Source organism: Phaethon aethereus (assembly GCF_964289735.1).
Source record: "Phaethon aethereus genome assembly, chromosome: 2".
Taxonomy (NCBI): Eukaryota; Metazoa; Chordata; class Aves; order Phaethontiformes; family Phaethontidae; genus Phaethon; species Phaethon aethereus.
The window spans coordinates 115,944,584-115,961,180 of record NC_138582.1 but is presented as its reverse complement, the minus strand read 5'-3'; the positions used below and the strand labels follow the sequence as shown (position 1 = coordinate 115,961,180).

Sequence of the window (16,597 nt, the reverse complement as noted above, 5' to 3'; positions counted from 1 at the left end):
CTATGCTCATCACAGTTTAGGGTTGCATGTAGTCAGGGGGGTTTGTGCAAAAAGCTTAAAAAGCTGTGTTTTCTCTACGTTTTCCTGCACTGCATGGACAGCATCTTTCAGATTTGTGTATGAGACACGACAAGTGGATTTGGGGATCATGTTAGTGAAAGCAATCTTGGTTCATTAATGCAGTCAAGTGTTTCTTTAGCAGGGATAAATGTAGGGGAGACTGGGACAGTAATATCAATGGTGTTACTGAAATCTACAATAACTGCATTCCAAAAATACCTTTGTAGCTATTTTATTTCACTTTGATTAGAACCAAGCATTAACAAATGACAGCATGGAATATCAGCTGTTTCTCAAAGAGAATTTGACTAAAGACTAGACATCACAGCTTTCTTTACATTGAAAAGTAACATGACGTTGAAGGCAGTAATTAGATGCATTGACTTCAATATGCAGATTGTAAAATAGCTTTTAAGATATGCCATTAGTTAGAACTGAGCCTGACTTACGTTCTCTTTCCCTTGCGATGGTGTGAGCCTTAGAAGGCAGTCCCGTTGTAAAAGCACTGCATTTTCCCCTGGCTTGGCTTAGCTCTTCAACAGAAAAGATGTAATGAGCTAGCTTTTATTGTTCTGTGTAAAAGTGCTCCTGTTTAATACATTGAAAAGCACAAAAATGATGGTTTTGGAGATCTTTGGTTTCCTGAGGAATTTATACGAAGAGAGAAATGAATCAGGTTTTCTAGCCATCTTGGTACATGCTGTGTAAATGCTGGAGAATAGACACAGGCCTCACAAATGCACCTGGAGCAAAGCTTTTATTGCCCTCTACACCATTACAGATACAACAAGTGTAAATTTCTGCAGGCACTTATCTCCAAACTTGTGGCAGTGTTTTGCCCCAAACTGAGCAAATGCTTTACCCCAATATGTCTACTTCCGATTTTTCCACAGAAATTTGAAAGGAACTGATTTGTGGAACTTGGAGATGAAAAGTTCAAAGTCCAACAGTTGAGAATTTTTCCTCTATTGTGAAAACACTTTCTCTATCAAAGCTTCAGATTTAAGGTTTTGCTCAGTTTACAGGTATCTGTAAACAAGATGACGTTCGTGATCGTTGTAATTGTTTTCTTTCTTTAAAAATACAATGTACAGGTTTTCAGTCTCTGTCACAGTGCGGGTGTGGCGCCTGGTGGATTTCTTCCATTTCTGTATGTGTTCATCTTAGCTTTTATGCTCGTCTAACTTCTTCATTCAAAAATACTATGTTCACTTTTAAAAATTGTCTTTAGTAAGGCACATATCACTTCAGAGTATTTAAGTCATGATTTGGTGGATACATGAGAGTTGCAATAAATCATTGAAAGTAAAAATGAACAAATGCCTGTAAATTTACATCACAGGAACGCTCCTAATTAAGCCTTAAGCGCAATGACAAAATGCATCTGTGCTTTATATGTCAAAAGCGTCGTTACACCTCCAAATTTCTGCATGCATAACTACTTTTAGCATGAGTACCTTCCTCATTTTGCAACATGGGCTTGGATTAAAATCCCAGGACTTTGCATTAAAATCCAAGGTATGTAACCTTACTCCTACTGCCCACCTCAGTTCAATGCTCAGAAAAATTAGGAAAACAAGACTGATATAAAAACATTAGCAATAAATCAAAAAAAGCCCTATGCACTAATGCCAGAAAATTATTTGGGGAATTTTTTTGTTGTTATATCTAACACTGAGAGCAGGGGAGTCTATATGGAGAAGTATATAGCAAAGCAAGTTGAAGACAATTTTGTAAGCCCTTCCTAAACCAGCATTTATGCTTTCTTCCCTTGGTGCTTCGCTGGAGCCCACATTCTGTAGGTGAAGAAGAGTACGATGAGATAGTACATGGAGCTCTTCAGAAGAAGGATGATGTACACTAAATATGCTGTCCTGTGCATTAAGTGATCTGTAACAAACATAAGACAGAAAAGTGTTGTTGAATGTCAAGATTGTACAGCCTCCTAAAAGACGGGTAGAGCTGGGTCCGTGTAGTCTGTTTACTGCTGCAATTACATTGATTCCAATGGACAGTGTATGAACACATACAACGTCTGACTGCCCTTTGAGTGGGTTTTCACCGCTAGTAAGTTTTAGACGGAGCGGGTTTCTTAGCACTAAACTGCCTCTCAATGCCGCTGGGTTGTTATTCCCTGCAAAGGCAAGAACACAATTCTAGTGCTTCCAGCACTGATTACCGGTAGCATTGTGTTTGCTTGAATCCTTTTATGTTGGAGTTTTTGAACATAAGTGCTCACGATTCTTCCTAAATCCCCATTAAAGCTAAAAGAAAATTTCTTTGTCCGAAGTGCTGGACAATTGCTAGGCTGATGGAGCATCAGCTGAAGCATTTAACTACTTTAGGTATTTAAAAACGTGGCACTTAATGTCAGCTAATAATCTAGTAGCCCAAACAGCATGTATAGCATCCTGATAAAGGGCCTAATAAAGGTAGGAGAACCCCTTCTTATAATCCACAACAGGAATTAATTCAGAGTAGCACTGAAGTGTTTTTAAGTTACAGACTCCAAACTTAAAAGATTATCTGTACACTATTTAGAAAGATCATTTTCATCATGTTCTGAACATGCATAGCAATATCTAACTCTTGCATGACATGCATTTCTTTCTCACATTTTAATGCATTTTAATTACCTTTAGTAAAAACTATGCTGTTTCCAGGATATGTGCTGCAATCCTCTTCCTGAGCACCAGTCTTTGTAGAATCTGATGGAAAGAGAATTTAAATGCCTCAGTTAGGCTTTTCTTTAATTTTAACAAACATGAATTGAGAAATAGGGGAAAAAAGAGGCAGTACAACAACAGTGAAATGGAAAGTTAGTATTAAACAACAACAAAAAAAGATGTTTAAGATCTGTCTGCAGAGCAGATGTTCACAAGTAGGATTCATTTGCAGAGAGAATTTGAAGGGGAGAAATGCTTGTAGAGAAGTGGCTGGGTATTTTTTGCCGTAAGTGTGAGATTTGCCTTTGTCCTTTCAGGAATGGGTCCATTAGGCTGTTCCTTGGCAGAGTCTCTTTTCTTTGGAACTGCAGTCAATTTGACCACCTGATCTTGTCACTAGAGTCTGTTTGCCTTCAAAACGTACTGTTATTGGAAATGCAGAATAACTTACATTGTAAGGGAGCTCAATTAGTCTGTTACTTAACAGTTGCTCAACACTAAAGAATAATCTTGAGGAGAGTATGGTCTAAGGTTCCCCTCTTGGGAATTTGCTGTTTTGGTGGTGGTTGTTCTCTAAAATAAACCCTTTTTGTGCTTTAAGCAGCAAATTTGTGTTTGTTTTTGGTTATGGTGTTTGTATGCATTGATACATTATAGTCTTAAAGACATCTGTATTACCTCCCTAAATACATCCTCCATTTAAATAAACTTAAAGCATAGTTTTGTCAGAATATATTTTGAAGGTTGAAATGTAATGTTTATTTATGGCCATGCTCTCACTCATTGGAGTTATGTTAGTTTATAGTAAATTGAACAGAGGTAAGTATTGCAAAAAGGTTAAGCTAAACTAATATAGGCATTTTTATTAAAGATATTACCATGATTGAAACAATTTTCATTGATTATAGGTTACTTTTTTCTTTAAAATTGCATTATCTTTCAGATTTTGCTTTGCATAATCAATCTTTCCACAATTAAGTGAGATATCTTCATACATGGTTATTACCTATTGCCTGACTATGGGTAAGTAATACATTAAACTTTGCTCTACGTCCCCAGCAACCTTGTTTTTAACTCCTTAGTTTTTTGTAGCTGTGACAAACGTCACAGCTACAAAAGGGGTGTCAGAGGGACTTACACCTGTAAGCCATGGGTAACAGAGAGGTAATACTGTTTCCAGAAACTTCTGTAGGCTGGAAAGTAACCGACATGACTTAGTGCAGACCTTTTGGAGCTATGCTTGTTTACACCTGATGAGGTTCAAGAACTGCTCTTTTCCTATTACTAAGGGACGTTCACTTGGGAAGCATAGCACAGGCTGGTTGCTTTTCCTGGGAAAACTGGTAGTTTCTCCGGGTGTATATTTTAGCTATTGTGCCAAGGAGCAGAGATGCTTTCAGGAACAGTAATAGAAAGTATTATTTCTATAATTTTATTGCAAAGAAAAAGTGATGTCTATAGTAATCCTTAGAATGAAATTTTTAACGTGTAGTGTGTACCTTGTGTTGACAGTGATCTCTGTTGGCTTTCATGCTTGTATTTGCAGTAATAGTTCTTGTCTTTGTTCTCCGCTGGTACAGTCAGCCAGCTGCCGATTGAGTACTCATCCTCTTTTGCAGACTTCCAGGCATCTCCTTTTACTACATTGTCTGTTATCTCCTTATTTTCTCCATCAGTCCATGTCACCTGAATGACTTCTGGGTAGAATTTCTCAATAAGGCAAACATATGTTATCTGATTCGCATGTCTCTTCTGCAGGATTTCAGAGTTTGCCGGTTGAGAATATCCTTTGTCTGGATTGGTTATCGGAGGAAAAAAATTAACAAAATAGAGAGTTGGAAGATCAATAGCGTACAGCAAATAAATATGCAGCCACAAAATACAAATTCTGAAAAGAAACAACCCAAATGTCTTATTAGCAAATGTTTTAGCTCTCTAATTTGTTATGAAATACTTAGGATGGGAATAGAAATGTCTCATGTACGAAAAGAATTTTAGGTAATAGGATGGATGAATTACAGCTGGTTCTATCCTTGAAGTAAAAATAAGTTTTTGGTGAGCTGGACAAACCTGTTATTCAAACGTACTTTATATTAAATATTATTTCAATGGACCCAAATGGCAAATTTTAATTTTCAGTCAAAACCAGTTACAATAATATTCAGAATAGTTGGGAATAGCAAATATGACTTTTAACTTTATTTTTAAATGTGTTATTTTATAGACAACTAAAATGAATAGAAGCTTTTATGGTACAGAAAGTTAAGCTCAAAATTAGAAGACGAGACTCAATTCAAATATTCTAAACTCTTTTTTGTTTAGAAAATTTAGTCTTCCAGAGTCTGGAGAATGTTTGATCTAAGCTTTGATACTGTGCCATGTGCATGGAGAAACATTATTTAAGACCTAAATTGTTTAGTGAACACTAATATATAGACTGCTTTGTTCATGCTTCTTGTCAGGCAGCACGTCTGATTGATAGAGAAAGACTAGAGTAGACTAGGACTACTCTTTAATACTCTGATACTAGAGTAGATTAAAAAGCATCTCACAAAAAATTTCTTGAGTATTTTATTAGAAAAATAAATTTAAGTCTGGTTACTTAAAACCTTAGAAACCTACTCAAAAATGTTTGAAAAATTATATTTGATAAATGTTAAGAAACGGAAATATTGCTGAAGATATTAAAAATCTCCCTTGAAACTGAGTTAGAAAACTTCAGGCAACTTCATGAGAGCCTATATTCCACAGCCTTCCAAGCAGTACTGCTGTCCAAAAGTGTATTTGTCTGCACAAGTCTTTGACAATTACTCAAGAATAGTAATATTTCCTGAAAGAGCTTTTTTCATTTATTTGATAAGAGGAATTCAATATTGCTTTATAATGTTTAAAAGAAACAACTACATGAAAATTTTGTCTACAGAATGTTAAAGGTAGGTCACCTACATTTCAAATCTTTGCAGTTTTATGTTCCCAGTATAAGTCCCCACTGCTAATTGATGAACACCTGCTATATCTAGTTCATTTTTTAAAAGCTGATACTAATTTTGTGATTGGGGGGGTGGGCAACAAAAATTTCTTGTTGACATTTTTTGGAAGATATTGTATGTATTTGGCAGGTGAAAATCTTGACAAAAACAGGAAAATGGAATCACAAAATTCTCTGGACCCCAAAGGTTCCTTTAATACATTTGTTTAAGTGTTTGAATTAACACATCTGAAAAGGAAAAACCGAAACTAAATTAAAGCAGAAGAACATGCTATGTCTAGATAACATTTCTATATCCAAACAGCATATCTATCCAAACCAGGATTGTCGTAGGTGATGTACTTTGTGAAACATGCTCACTATGAGCATACATGAATATGCTTTAAATGAAAAGTGAGCCATTTCCACAAGGTAACTGTAGGTAATCTCCATTTCATTTGTCTCTCTGAATTAAACCTTATGTTATTAGGAGAATAATAATTCCAGATTATCCAGATTTTGTCCACACAGAGAAGATTTGTTGGTATTATAAAAGTGGATAGTAAATTTAAGAGTTTATTTTAGTTAAATGCGAACTTCTGCAGTGCGTGCCTGGGCAGCGCTCCTGGGCAATTGTTTTTGTTAACACTAAACTGCAAGTGAAGACTAGATCCTGTTTTCAAAATTGACTTGTGTTAAGAAGGTACTGCTTAAGACTATTTTTTTTAAGAGAGATTTTAGGTGTTCATCTCCTTACACCACTCTTTCTCTTTAGATTCCTATGTAAATCTCTGCCACTGAATTTGAGCAGCTGCATGCGCTGGTTTAAAGTGTGGTCTGGCTGAGTGGTGCAATTTTAAAGCATTGTGAGAAAACACATTAATATAAATATGTATTTTTTTTTCAAAAAGCTTCCACCTTTCTTTAAATGATCTGGCTAGTCTAGAGTGATCTTCTACACTGCATCCCCCCTAAAACAACTTAGTGATTCTCCAACGTATTTCATACTCAGTGTTTAAAAACAAAGATGAGCAAAGCATAAGGCTGTCTACCTTCAAAAATATAACCCTTGTATTATCAATTTCCTTCGTTTTGGAGATTTGTCATTCAAATGAAGATGTGGACTGAGCTCTATTGTACCAGAAATAAATTGCTAACAATTTTATGGTTCTCTAACATTAATTTAGGGGTTGATTGTATCTTCATTATGCATTAGTCCTCCCAGGGATGCAAGATTAAAATGATTTCTAAAATTATTTATTTGTTCCAGAATTGTGTATATTCAGAAGACCACCTCTGATGAGCTCCTGTCCCAGTGACATCATTGCACTTTGCAAAGCCTCATGACTATTTTAGATGTTTCTTTTAGATTTTCAAAGCTTAGTGAGTTACCCTGCTTAATCTCAGGACTAAAATTTAATTGTCTAGTTTGATGTTATTCTCTGGGGTTATCCAATCTAAATAGAGACGCAGAGAGAGATGCTTCCAGCTGCTAGTTCATCCTGCCCATTTTAGACACTTCAGTTAAGATGGAATCATTTTCAGCTCTGGAATTGCCAATATCTTTCTGTTTACCATGAAAAGACCCTAGGTGCTTAGCTTCAATGAAACACCTAAATCATATCACAATACGGTGGAAACATATTGCTTGAATAAATGCAACTGTGTGCATGCGTGGGAGAGTCTTATGTACACATATAGGTAAATGGATGACAGTGGAGAACTGAACAAATTATGTTTTGCATATATACGTGTCTATATATGTTTGCATGTGGAAAAAAAAAAGTATCTCCATAAACTATAGGTATGTTTATGGACTAAAGTATGAAAACTTGTAGAATTGGCTGTAGGTTTTGATGTATTTTTGATATATGATACATCAATTTGGGTTCAAATTTATAGATTAACTGTCAAAGGTTTTTAAAATGAAACTCCTCTACAGTTTCTTTATAAGTATCTATAAATAAGATTTATAAATAAGGTCAATGTGTTCTTTAAGCTGAAATTTTAATTCTCATTGCTTGGATGATCCCACAAAATGAAGTAATTTTGTCTGATACTCAAAGCTCCTCAGTTTCCCCTTCAAGCCAGTGGGAGCTGAGAGCACTCAGCGCACTCAGCTCATAAACAACGTTCTTGACATGCTTGCCAGCAACTTCAGGTATTATCATTCATAATAACATAGTGTAGTCCTAACCTACCGTGAGCCTCCCCAGATACTTTAAAGAGCTGTCAACCTTCATTCCAAAGCTTTCCCATTACAAAACTTAAAAAAATAAGTCTTTGAAAGCACTTACCAGAGATGATGACTTTTGTGCCAGAACCAAATATCTTGTGAACCCCTTACAGAAACTGCTTGGGATGTTTTGGCCAGACAAGGACCAGATTTAACAACCGTCATGAACAACGAGAGTCTATTCATTTAGCTGCATGACCAAAATTTTAATTCAATCATCTCCGCTAATGCGGCTATTCCCAAAGAGACTTTAGTGATACGTGCTTTAAATTCAGTTTCAAGATAATCTTAGCCATCACTTGCTTAAAAAACCATCAAAAGAAATCAAAACTGTTGGTGTCCTGGGTGTTGATTACACTACCGTATTTCCTCTAGATTTTTTTTCTAGAAAAATTAATTTTTTTTCTGGGATGGTGAGTGTTTTTGACGACATGATTTAAAAATACATTTATGCTAGACCACAGTTTAACTGAATAAATGAAAGGCAGTCCTGAACAGTCACAACTCTTCTCCAGCCTAGTGGAGGGGTATTTACTCGTTTTGGGCCTAATCCTCTGCATGTTGAGGTTACTGTAATCTGCTTAAATTGATGTGAGATCGGTCCTGTTCACCCTCAAATCCTGACTTACTTGCCTACACAGTACTATTGCAGGTAGTCAGTACCAAAAGGAAACATCACACGTGCATCTCTGTATGCTGTAGAGAAGTGTCAACCTTCCATCATTCCCCTGCACGTCCTTCCTCAGGGCCTTCTGGCTTCTCCCCAAGGAAAACCATGTGCACCTCACATGAAATCCTGCTGACACTGAAACCAACAGCAACATTTCCAAGGGTCCAGGATTTCCCCCCACATTTTAATCTTCTGATTATTCATTGTCTGCCTGTAGCTAACCAGTGCTGCGGTGCATCCGAGAGAGCTCAGTTCCTCTTGGCTGGAATAAATCAGCTTTGTTAGGACAAATCCGTGGGGTAGGACCTTCCCCTTGACCAGATGGACAGATGCAGATTTCAGCCATGGTTTAGGGGATCTATTGGCACTCACAATGTTTTCCTCTGCAGCACCTCTATTCCCCTTGCTCTGATGCCGAGGGGCAATCTACAGCTGCCTTTCTGAGTTACCCTGACCCTGCTACTCTGGGCAGTAAGCTTTGCACAAGGAAATACAAGGGCTACCTGATGTAGCCCTAAGTATCCAAAAGAAGTTATATTTCAGCAATTTATGGCTTATGTGGAGTCCTATAGTTTACCTGACCTCTCTTACACAAGCATTTGGTGCTAAAGTAATTAATTCTGCTACAGCAAAGTCCACATCACTTTTCTGTTTAATACTTTTAAATTTGTATTTTAATCTGTATTATAATTTTAAAATAGCATATCACATTCTCTCTCCTCTAGATTTTTGATTATCGGAAAAATGCATATTTTCTTAGATAGTAAAAAACTTACCAGAAACAATAAGCTTTGTGCCAGTTCCGAAGACTTTGTAATAGTCACTGTGTACAACTGCTTTGCAAAAAAACCACCATCGCGAATGAGCAAGTCTTAATGTTTAAAATCTCAACCTAGCCTAATTTTCTTATTAGAAATGCACCTGTTTCTTTTGACACTCTTATTTCTATAATTAAAGCTTTCCTTACAAAAGGGTGTATGGATGCACATGTGTTTGCTCATACAACAGATTTCACTTATCTTAATCTTTCAGGTCTAAATAAATAATCTTGCATGTACACAAAACCTAAGGATTTGGAATACTGACAAAATGGAGGATGTAGCCCTAATTTAACAGCGGGCATTCAAAATCATGGAAATATTTAAGCAGATCCCGCACACCTGAGACTTCTAGTGTTCTAGACTGAGACTCCTTCAACATCCCCTGAGGTTTCTATGGAAAACGTGAGGAACAGTAGAGGTTATCATCTTGACAACATGGGAAATAATGCATACTTATATGTGCATGTACATCTGTGTATGAATATATACCCTACAACAAGAACCTCTCACTGCATGCTATCAGCAGTTCAAGCTGATCTTTTTGGGCCATGGCTTTAGGATAACAGAGACCATTATGAACAGGGGGGAATGTTCACACTGAAACTTGTTTGTGAACATTGTCTTAAAAGAATTGGATACTGAATTAATCTTCATGCCCATAAAATCCTTAATATTATAAAGCCATTAGCAAATGTTGCTATTAATCATCGTAAGAGGTTTTCACTCTACAGATTTCTTTTGAGTGGCCACATCTTCCCTTAGTTATGTCTTACAGCTTTATCCTTCTGCCCTAACACTTGTTTGGACTTTTAAGTCTACTGGGTTTTGATCTAGGGCTTCATGTTTTTCCACGTTAAAAAAAAATGCATACATTAATCGTCACCATTTTGATTTAAAAGGGCAGAAAATCAGTTTAATCCAACTTCAGGTAAATTAAATAAATTTAAGTGTAATTTATCTTGAGGCAACATATATTTTATAATATATAATTACAAAAAATAATTGAACTCTGAACTTCAATGCATTTGATGAAAACAAGGTAGATACTTCAGTAATATTTAGGAGATAGCATTTAAAGAAATGAAGTATTGCTGCCATAATTTCTGCTATGAAATTATTTCCTAGAAATGTTAGTAGATTGTTCTCTTTATCACTTCAAAATAAGTTATCAATATGCTTGTGATTTGCCAGGGAGACGCAGCTGCAGTTGTAGCAGAAGAGATGGCAGAGGGAAACCAGCCCCATGCTGGCTAAGCAAGCCACTCTGCTTCTGTGCTGAAGGAAAAAAAAATGTATTTGGAGAGGCTGATTTAGTCTTTAGTTCAGTCTCAGCTTCCCTGTTGTAACCTCTGGAGTTCCTAAATTCCCTGGAAAGATACTTACAGAAGAATCCTGTATTGCACGTTTATGTTGGATTAATATTCCTGTTCTGCTGTAAGCTTCCACAAACTCATCTATTCCACCAAATGCAAATGCCAAACCAGTCTCTGAAATCCCAGTCCTTCTGTTACCCGCATTATTGTAAGTCTTGAGCAACTTTCTTTTGGTTGGAACTAATTAAGAGAGACCAGCAAGAACAAAATCAAGTTCATTGCAAGTTGATGGGAGTTTGGCTCTTTATATATTTGACTCTTAGTATAGAACTGGGAAATGATTCTGCTCAAGCTCAAAGCCTGATGGTTCAATTGAATTAAGCTCACTTATCCTAAGTCCTGGTTTTCTTCATTTCCTTCCATTAGGAGTAACTTACTGAGCTAATGTTGGATAGTCATCTCTGAAAAGACAAACTGTGATGAAATGCCTGGTCTTAAGCTTGAGGTAACTACTGTCCTTTTACTCTATTAACCAGGCAGATGCTTTGGCCACATAAAGACAAAATCATTTAGAATTAGAGTGATGCTTGAAAATAATTTATTTTAAACTGTAGGTATGAAAAGCATGGCAACTACCTGATTAACAAGGTAAGGATTTTCACTAAAAACAACATGCTTATCCTGACACAGATATTTCTACTGAATTATAGTTATGATGTACTTAGTCTTTCTGACATAAATCATTAAAAAACATCTTTGCTTGATATGCTAATATAAGTTTGTGTATTATCCAGGCTTAAAACATTTGGTAGCAATAGTTCCTCTGCCTTGTGTCTGTGTAGTTGTTTACTCCAGGATTATGGCATTTAAAGCACGTAATAGGCTTTAATGGGAAAAAGAAAATTTTTGTCCTCCACTTGCCATTAAAATAAATGTCTCTGCAGGAAAGGCAAAAAAATTGATCACTTCTTCATATGTGTGTTATTAAACAATAAGAAGAGCTTTTGGAGATACTAATTTTTTTCTACTGCCAAAGTGCTGTGTACAAGAAAAAAATAATTACGGACAAGTTATTTTACTTTTGCTAGCCTAATTAAAAAAGGATTTTAGCAATGGCCATTGCATATTGCTCTTTATATCTGTATTGGGAAGTTGTTTTCTTTTTTTATGCTTAATTCACAGCTGCTTGATTTCCTGCTTATTTCTTCAGTACAGCTGGAGGAAAGAACGAGCGCTCTGGAAACTACTACAGGCCATTTTCCACCACATTTCCAAAGAGGAGTATGATCAAAAGTGGCTCAAAATAGCTCCTTTTCAGAAAAGTTTGTGATCCTAAACCACCACATTACAAATACGACAAGGCTCACTGTAGGAATGACAAGCTGGAGAGGTGAATCCTGTGCAAGGATGGTGCCAACTGAGGTTCTAAGCGGGCTGAGTGCCCTCTGGGACACTCCAACACTCATCTATATGACCACCCCAAGCTCCTATAGCTTATTGTATGAAAAACAGCATGTAACTTACCTGACACAATGAGTTTTGTACCAGAGCCAAACACCTTGTTGTAGTAACTAATCACAGTGAATGAAATCTTTGCAATAACAGTCCAGCTCTGTTATCTTTACATGGGTAAAGAGCATTCTTTCAAGAAAATCACATTTGCTGTATAATCAATTTTTAGACCCTACAAAAGTAAAAAAGGAGCAGTTGCCTAAACTAAACTAAAAAATAAAAAAAGGTATGGAGGTTTTTGAGGGCATGTATGTTGTTAATGGACAGGATTAATCTCAACTAATTTTAGTCTTCTAAAATTTAGTCGGATGGTGCAGATTGGGCAGTTTGTCTCTGTCTCTGCTTTCTGGAGAGAGGCAGCACCAGCAGAGGATCTATTTAATCAGATACTGGCCAAGTAATTTGCTCCTTATACGCCCCCATAAAATCAGACCTAGAATTGGTGAACATTGTGCTGAGATCTAAGCAGCACAAGAACCCTGGACAGTATTTTTGTTTCAATAACATGAAGCAAAACCCTGCATGGGTTGTAATTGAACCTCCCGCTAACCAGATAGGTAGATACACCATTTTCAGATGGTCAAAATTAGGCAAACTGTTTTCATCTCAGGTGCCTATCTGAGCTGAATCACAGGCAAGTACCAAAACACCTCAAGTTTACTTGAAGCAAAATAATTTTGATAAGTATGTAAAAAAATGTCGAGTTTGGCATTCTTCCTTAATAATAGTAATTAATAACTGATAATAAGCTGTTTCTGCAAAAGCTAGGAAGAGAGAGCAGCCTTTCAACTATGCGTATCTTCAGACAGTTCTGGACATACCTCAGATAACTCCCTTCATTTGGTATAGTCAGACATAGTCCTAAAGGAAAATGTTTTGCTTTCCAAAGAATTTGAGTAACCCAAAGAATTGACACTTTTCTTTCAGAGTGAATTAGAAATGTCACAAAGGTTGAATATGCATATTTAAAGACAAATCTTTCGGTTCTCCGAATGCTATCTTTGCCATATTTAAATTAATCTTTAAAAAGAAAATAATTTTGGAGTTAGTTATACATCTGTGGTGCAATAGCTGTTGTGTTTCCCTCATTTCATACATAAATACAAAACAATTACCTTGTGCTCTGCATATGGAAATGCTCTTTAAGAGGAAAATCCTGCACAGCATTCAGTAGGGTTAAAAGTAGCGGAGGCTAAAATAACAGAGCACTTCACGCAGCCAGTATCTGACTGTATTGAAAAAGCATTTCAGAAGTAGTTAAGTTTTACATGTTGTACTTACTTGAAATAATAAGCTGAGTTCCACTTCCAAATATTTTGATGCCAACATCCCACAATCCGATAATGCTTAGCAATATCTCCTGCACTGCGCTTTTCTTGCATAAGCTCCGGAAAAACTCTCTCTGACTTAGAGATTGGTGATAAATCTGGCCCAGTGCAATAGCCGAATTCTCAGCGTTGACTAGAGTGCCATTTTTAGAAATACTTCAATTTTTGTAGTGAGTAGAAAGTTCAAGTTTTTAAACCCAGCACTTTCATGCTTATTTTAGGACTATGTTCTAATCCTTGGATTTCTCTAACAAAGATCTGTTGCCTCTGGTCTGCTCAGTTTCCCCTGAAGTAACCTCTTTTTGGTGTTTTAAGAAGAAATGTGGTTACATTATGATTCCCAAAGGAAATTAAGAAAGCTTACTAGTTATTTGTTGATTTAAATATACAGGTAAAAAATTCTTTTTTCCTAAGTGTCCTACCTTGCAAATTACTTACTGTGTGAAAATACCTTAATTAAATTTTCATCAGACTCATATTTTGAAGTCCACATTTTAAATGCAAAGTCTAAACAAAGCTTACTGATGCCCATAACTAAGTTAATGCCTTTGATAAATGGTTATGCTGTCATATTTTTGACAAAAGCAGCTGCCTCTACACAGGCACAGTTTAATTGCAAATTGCAGCAGAGAACATTTTTGGTCAGAGGCGTGGATAACATTTTAAATTTCTCTGTAACTCTCCTCTGGTTTTTACAATTTGACTTAATTATAGTTACTTTGATAATATCATGTATTTTCTCAGCAACATACTGTAGGCATCGCTACATGCTTTATACTGAAAACAGCATTCATCCTATTGATTGCATAGCTTCACCACAATTAAGAATAATACAAATGCAAAAGTAAATGAATTACTTTCAGTAGCTCAAGGAACTAGAATTTATTGCATTCCAGGCAATATTTCTTCCCAATCAACTTAAACTGAACCACCTCTAGCAATAAGAAATTTTTTGCATTTCTCACTTGCTGTTCTGAGAGTAAACTTTCAAGCAGTTCACTTTTCTTTCCCAGAGCAGGAATGAATCCATCCCAATACTTGAATTTTTACCTCTCTTCATTTTTTCCATTCCCCCATCCTTAATAAGGATTCAGTAATTGCTCTGGAGGCAATCTCTCTATTCACTAGGTCGATATATCTATTTCCCATCAACCCATCCAACTGGGGCATCACACACAGTTCACAGACAAAACATGATTTATCAGGCAGAAATTAATTTTCCTACAGTATTTCATTCTTAATTGTCTGAGAACCTGAATGACTCTGTGAAAATCAGATCAATAATAATGCTACTTACTAGAGACAATTAGCTTGGTTCCCATGCCGAAGTATTTGATCCAGACGCTCCACACTGTGTTTTGACTTTGCAATAAGCTAATGTGCTCTCTTGCTATCCCATTGCAGAGAAAATCCCATTTTTTTCCCCCAATCACGCCCAGAAGACCAAGTGAAGGCCTGGCCCTTGGCTGCTGGGAGGATGTCAGGAATTTCAGACTTGCACCTGGTTGTTTAGATGATACGTAATGCCCGTCGGAGCAAACCTCTGTCCTAAAATGCTGCAAATTTGTTAGATAGCCCCTCCGCTTAATACCGAAGAATTAGGCAAAGGTTTCTCTTCAGGTTTAGACACACAAATAGGTGCACAGGGTTGTGCATGTTAAAAACCACATACCTCCAAGTGATGATCCCTCTTTCCCCATGGGGTACACCCCCTCTCACCTGCGATTAAGTGACATCAAGTACTGCTAGCATAGAGTTCATTTTTAGTTGTCTTTCTTAATATAGTTCAGCAGAGGGAAAGGAGGGAGAGCCAGCACCCTAAGCATCTCGAAGGTGTCCGTGTGCTGCAGCTTGCATTTTCTGCCCCCAGTACGTGGTTATTGTCTGCCCGTCTCCTGGAATCACTCCCGGCTCTGCAACAGCAGCTCACCGGCAGCTTTCCATATACTAGCTGGTGGGAGAAGGAGGCTTTCCCCTTGCACTCGGGTTTCTTACAAAACAGCCCAAGATAACATCAGAGGAGTCACCGCTACCATCGATCAAACAGCCTGCATGCTTAGTTTGCCATTTGAAAGAAACTGAATTTGAGTGCTTCTGGGATTTTTTGTGGCATACCGACTGCAAAACAACGTTGAGAAACTACAATTTGTGGCTAGAAGGAGGAACTAGACTGAGGGTGAAGATTGTTCAGTTGATGTAGGTGTAACAAAAGCAATCATCTACTCTGAAGGCTCCTGGGCAGGAACATTGTGATCGTAACCACAAAGCGATGGCAGGAGTGATGTAGATAGATAGAGAACAGTGCAGATCGGCGCTTTTCCTGCCGTGTCCTTAGACACACAGTGAAGGAGGCCATCACCATCACACCTGCAGTTGCTGGAACTGTTTATGCTCACGAGAGTGTGTAGCTGGGAGGTCTCATTAGAAGAAACAAAGTAAAACACTGCATATTGCAGACAGCTTGTCTAACTCCCCTGTATCATCTGGGCTTGAGAGTATGAGGAGGACAAAAATGACCTTTAGCCATTTGGAGACCTAATTTGTATTTGAAATTGTTGTGTCACTTTTTCATCCCGTCAGGCTAGTATTCTTTAATGAGTTAGTTACACTTCAATGAACCAAGTGAGAAGAGTATCAAGGTGCCACAACAGAGGAAAATATTAAGGAGAGGCTTGATGGTAGAGAAAAACCTCTATGGAATAATTTCTCAGGCATGAGGTCAGCCTGCACTTTGAGAGAGTAGCTAGGAGGGATGCACTGCATATGAGACGTAAGTACAAAAAGGTGTTCTCAACTATGGAAAACTCTTCTCTTTGGTACTAGCTTTGGTAATTTGGTCTCCAACTTTTTGGGTGATTCAGACGCATCACTACTATGATGAACAGCAGTTAAACACAGACACTGATAAGCAAGAAGATGGGGAAAGGGACTGATACAGCTCAAAAAAATGAACAAAAATTCCCACCTCCAAATGTCGGGAGGAATAAACAGAAAATCTTCCTTCTCTGACAGCTACTAACTTT

At 37.1% G+C, this 16,597-nt stretch overlaps 1 protein-coding gene across 1 annotated transcript in view; it reads right to left on the bottom strand.

Moving 5' to 3' along the window:
* Window positions 1-1,816: 1,816 nt before the first annotated feature.
* Window positions 1,817-16,597, bottom strand: part of TARP (TCR gamma alternate reading frame protein) — a gene marked incomplete at both ends in the record, with an annotated part of 15,737 nt that continues 956 nt past the window's right edge. The window contains 3 exons of the mRNA XM_081996468.1: window positions 1,817-1,950; window positions 2,697-2,768; window positions 4,226-4,519. Coding sequence (XP_081852594.1) covers window positions 1,817-1,950; window positions 2,697-2,768; window positions 4,226-4,519 — 500 coding nt within the window. The remainder of the gene's footprint in view (window positions 1,951-2,696; window positions 2,769-4,225; window positions 4,520-16,597) is intronic.